The sequence below is a fragment of the Chiloscyllium plagiosum genome, chromosome 39 (assembly GCF_004010195.1).
Source record: "Chiloscyllium plagiosum isolate BGI_BamShark_2017 chromosome 39, ASM401019v2, whole genome shotgun sequence".
Taxonomy (NCBI): Eukaryota; Metazoa; Chordata; class Chondrichthyes; order Orectolobiformes; family Hemiscylliidae; genus Chiloscyllium; species Chiloscyllium plagiosum.
This window is the reverse complement of record NC_057748.1, coordinates 7,653,627-7,663,053: the sequence shown is the minus strand read 5'-3', so window position 1 is coordinate 7,663,053 and position 9,427 is coordinate 7,653,627. Positions and strand designations below refer to the sequence as shown.

The 9,427-nt window shown below is 45.4% G+C and overlaps 1 protein-coding gene across 2 annotated transcripts in view; it reads left to right on the top strand.

Moving 5' to 3' along the window:
• Positions 1 to 9,427, top strand: part of LOC122541970 (DNA ligase 1-like) — a 60,927-nt gene that overhangs the window by 31,547 nt on the left and 19,953 nt on the right. For both annotated transcript variants that reach the window (XM_043679265.1, XM_043679264.1), the window contains one exon: positions 7,957 to 8,133. In XM_043679265.1, coding sequence (XP_043535200.1) covers positions 7,972 to 8,133 — 162 coding nt within the window. In that variant the 5' untranslated portion in view covers positions 7,957 to 7,971. The remainder of the gene's footprint in view (positions 1 to 7,956; positions 8,134 to 9,427) is intronic.

The following is a 9,427-nucleotide window of genomic DNA, read 5'->3' as shown; positions in this document are numbered from 1 at the left end:
CCCCATTCCCCCTCTCTTCCCCTAATCCTGTCTCTTCTTCCCCATTCCACTTCCTCCCCCATTCACCCAATTGAACCCCTCTTACCGCCACCACCACTCAATCCTATCACCTCGCAATTCTTCTCCGTTGTTACTTTGATGCAGATACCCAGCTGCCACTGCACTAAATGCCCGAGTTGCATTGATACAAATCTTTCCTCCTGCCCCCCAAACTACCCCACCCAAGGAACTTTCTCCCCTTTCCAGTGAAGAGTTTGGAGAGGGATCTAATGCACCTCTCTGAGAGAGAGTTTGGAATTGGGAGGGGTAAGTTGCAAGAGAGGGGGAATCAATCAGGAGGTTAACCCCAACCCTAACTGGGTCTCCAGTATCCTTTCACTGCATGGCTGTTGGGAAGGATGGTAGCGAAGGCTTCCATAGTGAAAGAGCTCTGGCATCACATTGCTGCCCACGTTTGGACACAGAGTATGGTCACCTGGTCATACTCTTGCTGCTGTACACTTCCCTCCAAGACATAGAGTCAGTGCCATTGGGGGTGGAGTAGGGAAAGGGTAAATGATTCAAGTCTTTTGCAACAAACCAATGTATCACAATGTACATCTGACAAACACGTTTTGGAAGTGTCTTAGCAGAATGCATAGAATGAAACAAGCCATTCGACCCAACAAATCCACACCGACCCTCCAAAGAGTAACTCACCTAGACCCATTCCCCTACCCTACCCTACTACTCTACATTTCCCCCTGAAGAATGCACCTAACCTACACATCCCTGAACACTATGGGCAATTTAACATGGTCAGTTTATGTCACCTGCACATCATTGGTCTGTGGGAGGAAACTGGAGCACCCAGAGCAAACCCACGCAGACACGGGGAGAATGTGCAAACTCCACAGACAGCCACCTGAGGCTGGAATCAAACCTGGGTCCCTGGTGCTGTGAGGCAGCAGTGCTGACCATTGAGCCACCGTCTTCCTTAAGAGACAGTGGACGTGGACTTGGAAGTCATAGAATCATAGAATCCCTACGTCTTTATCTTTGAGAGTCTTTGAAACTGTGCCTTCTGAAAAGAGTCTTTGAAAATGGCAGATTCTTCATAATTGTTCATGTGTGTGGGGGGGGGGGGGGGGGTCATAGGTGAGATGGTAGAGTAATCAGATCAGTAAATGGTGGAACAGTCCCGAAGGGCTGAGAGACTTACTAATACATATTGCTTCACCGATTGTAAATTTATTGATTGAGTTCAGAACAGTCATGGGGTCTGCAGCCTGCCTACGCTCTCAGCTTTATTACCTGTTGCCCTGAGCATGCTGATGATACCTGCTCCTCTCTGGGGGTCTGGGGGTTTTCCACAAGCCTCTCAGACCCTTCACTGGTTCCTCTGGACAAGCTATTCCACTCGGTAGGTCATTACAGAGTGACTTGGCTCTGCCTCTCACCCACACCCTGGCTGCTTCTGTTTATTGTGAAAATTCCTTTCTTAAACTTGAAGATGGTTTTGTTTTGGATACAACACAGGGTTAAGATATAGAACACGTTGACTGAAAGGAAACTGGGGTCCTCAATAGGACCCTTTAAAGGGGTGGGGTAGCCTTATTAGTAAGAAATGAAATTAAGTCAATAGTAAGAAACAAGGTAGGGTCAGATGGTGTAGAATCTGTGTGGGTAGAATTGAGGAACCACATAGGTTGAAAAAACCATAGTTGGAGTTAGGTACAGGCCTCCAAACAGTAATCAGGAGCTGGGGCACAAGATATACCAAGAGAGAGAAAAGAAGTGAAGGAAAGGCAAAGTTACAGTGATCATGGGGAATTTCAATATGCAGGTGGACTGGGTAGAACAGGTTAGTAATGGACTGCAAGAAAAGGAATTTATGGAATGTCTATGAGATGGCTTTTTGGAACAGTTTGTGGTGGAGCCCACTAGGGGACAGGCAATACTGGATTTAGTGTTGTGCAATGAGGCAGACTTGATAAGGGAGCTTAAGGTGAAGGAACCCTTAGGAGGCAGTGATCATAATACGATTGCATTTACTCTGCAATTTGAGAGGGAGAAGAGAGAATCAAAAGTAATGGTGTTACAATTGAATAAAGGCAACTTCAGAGGCATGAGGGAGGAGCTGGTTAGGACTGACCAGGAGAGGAGCCTAGCAGGAAAGCCAGTGGAACAGCAATGGCAGGAGTTTCTGGGAGCAATTCAGGAGATACAGCGGAGATTCATCCTGAGGATAAAGAAGCAAGGACAGGGAGGATGAGGCAACCATTGCTGACCAGGGAAGTCAGGGGTAGCATTAAAGCAAAAGAGAAAGCATATAATGTGGCAAAGAGCAGTGGGAAACCAGAGGATTGGGAAGCTTACAAAGACCAACAGAGGGAGAAGATTAAATATGAGGGTAAACTAGCCAGTAATATAAACAAAGACTGTAAGAGATTTTTCAAATATATAAAGGGCAAAAGGGAGGCAGAAGTGAACTGGAAAATGACTCTGGAGAGATAGTAGTGGGGAACAAGGAAATGGCTGAGGAACTGAATAATTACCTCATTTCAGTCTTCATGGTGGCAGACATGAGTAATATCCCAAAAATTCGAGAGACTGAGGGGGCAGAGCTGAGTATGGTGGACATCACCAAGGAGAAAGTGCTAGAAAAACTGAAAGACGTGAAGGTGGATAAATCACCTGGACCAGATGGACTACACCCCAGAGTTCTAAGGAAGATAGCTGAAGAGAGTGGAGGCGTTAGTGGTGATCTTTCAGGAATTGCAAGAATCAGGGAGCTTTGCAGAGTACTGGAAAATCGCTAATGTGACACCCCTGTTTAAAAAGGGAGTAAGGCAAAAGATGGAAAATTACAGAACGATTAGCTTAACCTTTGTCATGGGTAAGATCCTGGAATCCATCTGAACACTTGAAAGCATATGGTAAAATAGGGCAATGTCAGCATGGTTTCATCAAGGGGACGTCATGCCTGACAAATCTGTTAGAATTGTTTGAGGAAGTAATGAGCAGGTTAGACCAAGGAGAGCCAATGGATGTTATCTACCTGGACTTTAAGAAGGCCTTTGACAAGGTGCTGCATAGAAGGCTATTGAGTAAAATAAGGGCCCATGGTGTCAGAGGCAGGTGCTAGCTTGGATAGAAGCTTGGCTGTCTGGCGGAAAGCAGAGAGTGGGGATAAAAGGGTCTTTCTCAGGATGTTAGCCAGTGACAAGTGGTGTCCCACAAGGTTCAGTAATGGGACAACTTTTCACTTTATATGTTAATGATCTAGATTGGAGGTGTAGTGGACAGCGAAGAAGGTTACCTCAGATTACATGGGCCAATGGGCTGAGAAGTGGCAGATGGAATTTAATTCAAATAAATGCGAGGTGCTGCATTTTGGGAAAGCAAATCTTACCATTATACACTTAATGATAAGGTCCTAGGGAGTGTTGCTGAACAAAGAGACCTTGGAGTGCAGGTTCATAGCTCATGAAAGTGGAATCGCAGGTTGATAGGATAGTGAAGAAGGCATTTGGTATGCTTTCCTTTATTGGTCAGATTATTGAGTACAGGAGTTGAGAGGTCATGTTGCGGCTGTACAGGATATTGGTTAGGCCACTATTGACCTAAGGGGGCAACCTTTTCACACAGAGGGTGGTACGTGTATGAAATGAGCTGCCAGAGGAAATGGTGGAGGCTGGTACGATTGCAAAATTTAAGAGGCATTTGGATGGGTATATGAACAGGAACGGTTTAGAGGGATATGGGCCGGGTGCTGACAGGTGGGGCTAGATTGGGTCAGGATATCTGGTCGGCATAGAGGGGTTGGACCGAAGGGTGTAGTTTTAGGCCCCATATTTCAGGAAGGATGTACTGGCCCTGGAGCGTATTCAGAGGAGGTTTATGAGAATCGTCCCAGGAATGAAAAGCTTAACATATGAGGAACGTTTGAGGACTCTAGGTTTATACGTGATGGAGTTTAGAAGGATGAGGTGGGGTCTAATTGAAACTTACAGAATACTGAATGGCCTGGACAGAGTAGATGTTGGGAAGATGTTTCCATTGATAGCAGAGACTTGGACCCGAAGGCATAGCCTTAGAATAAAGGGAAAATCTTTTAGAATGGAGATACGGAGAAACTTCTTCAGCCAGAGAGTGGGGAATCTATGGAATTCATTGCCACGGAAGGCTGTGGAGGCCAGGTCATTGAGTATATATAAGACTGAGAAAGATAGGTTCTTGAGTATCAAGGGAATCAAGAGTTACGGGAGAAAGCAGGAAAATGGGGTTGAGAAACTTATCAGCCATGATTGAATGGTGGAGCAGACTTGATGCGCTGAATAGCCTAATGTCTGCTCCTATGGTTTTATGATCTTAAGGGGCATCAATGGACAGAAATATGTATAAGATTAGTGGGAGAGAGCAAGGAAATGGATTCATTCCCGAAAGAGCCAGCACTGACTCTAAGAGGACCGGATGACCTCTGCCTCCTGTACTTTCAATGGTTCCAATGCAACACTGAGGTTATCCTTACCTGGTCTGGCTTACATGTGACTCCAGACCCATAGCAAATTGGTTGACTCTTAACTGCCCTCTGGACAATTAGGGATCGACAATCCCTAACCTCATCCCGTGAATGAATTAAGAAAAAAATGACCGAGCTTGTTGTGAGTTAGAAAGCTGACAGTTTTGTTTCTTAAAAATGACTAAATTTGTTCTTTAATTTTGTGGTAGGCTCAGAGTTGGAGGTCTTACAAAATCCAGTGACCAGTCTTCCTGCTATCTACCTGCCAAACCCTAACCCTGACTGGTGTGGGTCAATGGGTGACTAATGCTGGGACTTTTCCCCTCCTGTCATGAGGTTGGCCACAAGGGAAGCAGGTGGCTTTAGCTGATGTTGGGCCAAAAAAGGCAGCTCCCCCTTCATGGGTCATGCCCCGAACACCCTCATTCATGCCCCACCCCTTGACCATACCCCGATGTCCTCCCCAAGAAATATTGCTCTCTTTACCCTCTTCTGCCACCCCTCACACCCAACTCCAGCCTTTCAAACCCTTCCAGCTCACCCTGTCCCGTCACCCTTTGCTGGCACCTGTCATCTGCCTGAGGCCCCTCCCTCACATCTCCAACTCCTCCCTCAGCCTCTCACTGACTATGGTGGTCGGAACTAGCAGCTGTCTCCATTGGAGGTCACCTGCAGTCCCAGCAGTGGGCATTGCACCTGCCTGGCGTTGCTGAGACCACAGATCTGCTGGCCATCCAACCATGAAGTGACCGTTCCTCCTCTGAACGGGTGTGCACTGATGTGTTAGCCATTCTGGGGTGAGATTGCACCATGGCATCTTGTAAAATTCAGCCCAGGATTTTTGCAGCTAGTTTTGCTATTAATCTGCAATTCCAATTAACCTTTGAGACCCACTTTTATTTGCTCCATTCCCCTCTCTTTTTGCCTTTTTACTATCCCCCCCTGGCATCCACATTATCATACTTTTACCATTTGAGCATTGCTGGAAAAAGTCACATTTCATTTCAAGAAAAAGTTGCATAGAGCTCTTAAGGATGGTGGAATCAAGGGTTATGGGGATGAGGCAGGAAAAGGATACTGATTGAGGATGATCATAATGAATGGTGGTGCTGGCTCCAAAGGCAGAATAGCCTTCTCCTGCACCTATTGTCTATTGTCCATAAATAGAATGACTGAACTGAATTCAATAATTTAATGTCACACATGTATTTTTAAAATATAAATGGTGATAAATGATCAGTGTCACCAGGCTCTAGCGTCATTTTAAATTACTGAATATATTAAAAGATAGTGAGTTTTGATAAGATTTATAGCTCAGGTTCAGGATTAGGTTGTAAATTTGCTTGCTGAGCTGGTAGGTTTGTTTTCAGATGTTTCGTCACCATACTAGGTAACATCATCAGTGAGCCGGTGGTGAAGCACTGGTGGTATGGCTGCTTTTTATTTATGTGTTTAGGTTTCCTTGGGTTAGTGATGTCGTTTCCTGTGGTGACCATCAACAATACCTTTACTGCCATAAAAGTCACTAAAGAGGAGTAAAACAACAACAAAACCGTCATTCCTAGATGTCGCAGTACAGTGAACAGACAATGGGCAACTTCAAACCAGCGTCTACAGGAAAGCAACACCTACAGACCAAATACTGAACTACAGAAGCAATCATCCCAACATCCACAAACGAAGCTGCATTAGAACATTATTTCAATGAGCCAACATGCACTGCAGCACAGAGGAACTACAAAGAGCAGAGGAAAATCACCTATACAGTGTATTCAAAAAGAATAGGCACCCAATGAACACAGTCTGCTGATTTCTCAGCAATAAACCCCAACAACCAGACAAAACACATCCAGAAACCCTAGCCACTCTCCCCTACATCAAAAACATCTCGGAAATGACTGCCAGACTACTCAGACCACTTGGCATCATGGTTGCCCACAAACCCACCAACACACTAAAACAGCAGCTAATAAACTTGAAAGACCCTATACAGACAACAAGCAAAACTAATGTCAGTTACAAAATACCTTGCAAGAACTGTAACAAATACTACATTGGACAAACAGGCAGAAAACTAGCCACCTGGATATATGAACATCAACTAGCCACAAAAAGACATGACCTACTCTCACTAGTATACTTACATACAGATGAGGAAGGACACTACTTCAACTGGGACACACATCCACCCTAGGACAAGCCAAACAGAGACACACATGAGAATTCCTTGAAGCATAACATTCTAACCAGAACTCTATCGACAAACACATTGACTTGGATCCCATTTACCATCCCTGAGAAAAAGAACAGGAAATGACATCACCACAGGAAATGATATCACCAACCCAAAGAAACCTAAACACATAAATAAAAAGCGGGCCATATCACCAGAGGCTGACTGATGATGTTACCTAGTATGGTGATGAAAGGTCTAAAAACAAACCTTCCAGCTCAGCAAGCAAACTTACATCCAGAATATTAAAAGATATTGCTAAAGTGATGTTTATTTTTCTCTCCCCTTCTTGTTCTTGGAAGTTTGGCAGAATCATTGAGTCATACAGCATGGAAACAGACCTTTTGGTCCAACCAGTCCATACTGACCATGTTCCCAAATTAAACTAGTCCCATCTATTTACACTTTGCCCTTTTCCCTCTAAACCTTTCCTATTCATTACCTTATTCAAATGTCTTAAACATTGTTAACTGTACCTGCATCCACCATTTTCTGAGAAGATCATTCCACACACAAAAAACACTCTCTGTGTAAAATGTTGCCTCTCCCATCTTTCTCCTCTCACTGTAAATATTTGCTTCCCATTTTAGACCCTTATCTTTGTGCCTCAGGATTTTACAAACCCAAATAAGGTAACCCCTCAGACTTGGTTGACTGTGACATTTTCCCAGGCAATGCATCTTTCTGTCAAAGTCCATTTGTCAGCCAATCAATATTCTCTTCTCCAGTTTGGATTCTTCAGATATACTTACACTGGAGGCAATTCAGAGAACGATCATGAGGTTGATCCCTGGGTTAAAGGGGCCTGTCTTAAGGTCGGCCATGTTTAACCCACGGCCATTGGAGTTCAGAAATAAAGAGAAGTGGTCTGGTTGAAAAATGGAAGACACTGTCTGGGTTTGACAGGGTAGATGCTGGGACAACATCTCCCCTTGTGGGGAAATGTGGAACTGCAGGTCCCAGTTTCAGAATAAGAGTTCTGAAGAGTTAAAGTCCAATCCTACTGAATGGCCAAGCAGGCTTGATGGGCTGAATGGCCGACACTTGTTCTTATTTCGAATGGGTTAAAGATCTCGGGACCTGGAACATGAACTTGTTTTTCACTCTCTCCACTGACGCTAAGCTTTGCCAGCAGCCTCTGTAACTCAGTTTTACGTTTCTGCTTTTATTTTGGGTTGGGAAGGTATTCACACTCTTTTCCTTTCTGTCACTTCTTTAGAGGTAGGGAAGTAAAATGGTCTCACCGGGCCTGGATGCAGCACCACTGTGTAGCCCCCTTTCCAAGCAGAAGGTCTGCTCTGATTCTCCAACACCAGGGGCCCTCCAACAGCACCTCTTCTACGGTGAATATGATCCGTTCAAATACGCACCCATCTTCGAAAGCGACTTTGTTCAGGTAAGGAGGAGTTCAGTACCAAATGCTAAGCAGAGGGAAAGACATCCCTTAGAGCAGTGGGGGTGCATCACTGACTTTGAGCCAGAAATTCCAGGTTCAAATCCCATTCCAACCATGTGCTGTCCTGCGTCCGAAATATATCGCCAATCCCTCAGGGTCAAAATCCTGGAGCTCCCTCCCTAAGAGCATTGTAGGTTTACCTGCACCCCACAGACTGCAATGGTTCAAGGAGGGGGCTATGCCTTCTGTGGGATAACAACCATTAGCTCTGCCAGCAATAAGTACAATCTCAAGAAAAGTTATGAAATCATAGAATCCCTACAGCGTGGAAACAGACATTTGGCCCAATAAGTCCACACCAGTCCCTCTGAAGAGTAACTCACCCAGACCCATTCCCCTCGCCTATTACTCTATATTTCCCCCTGACTAATGCACCTAACCTACACACTCCTGAACGCCATGGGCAATTTAGCAGGGCCAATTCGCCCTAACCTGCACATCTTTGGACTTCATAGAGCCATACAGCATGCAAATAAGCCCTTTGGTCCAACTGGTCCACTCCGACCAGATTTCCAAAACTGAATAGTCCCATGTGGGTGGCATGATGGCTCAGTGGTTAGCACTGCTGCTTCACAGCACCAGGGGACCTGGGTTTGATTCCAGCCTCAGCTGGCTGATATGTGGAATCTATAAGCTCTTTGCATGACTGTGTGGGGTTCTTCCCACAGTCCTAAGCTGTGCAGGTTAGGTGGATTGGCCACGCTAAATTGCCCATCGTGTCTGGGAATGTGCAGATTAGGTGGGCTAGCCTTGAGAAATGCAGGGCTCTGGGGTGGGATGCTTTTTGGAGGAACGAATGGCCTGCTTCCGTACTTCAGGGATTTAACAATCTTTCATGTCCACACACCTGTCTTTTAAATATTGTAACTGTATCATTATTTTAAAAGAAAACCCCAACCCACAACTTGACTGCCAAGGAAGGTACAGTCACAATGTGACCAAACGGGTCAAATATCAATCCGCAAATTCCTCCAACTCCCACCGGTAGCAGACAGTGAGAGGGAGAGGATTTGCTGCACTCAGCCGTGTGATAGAAACAACACTCTGTCACCTCGTGACATCACAACCCGCCAGTTGGTTAAGAAGTGAATGGTTTCCTCAATTCCCCTCCCCCACCTTACCTCAATTCCAACCTTCCAGCTCAGCACTGTCCCCATGACCTGTCCTACCTGCCTATCTCCCTTCCCACCCATCCACTCCACCCTCCCCTCTGACCTATCACCTCCATCCCCAC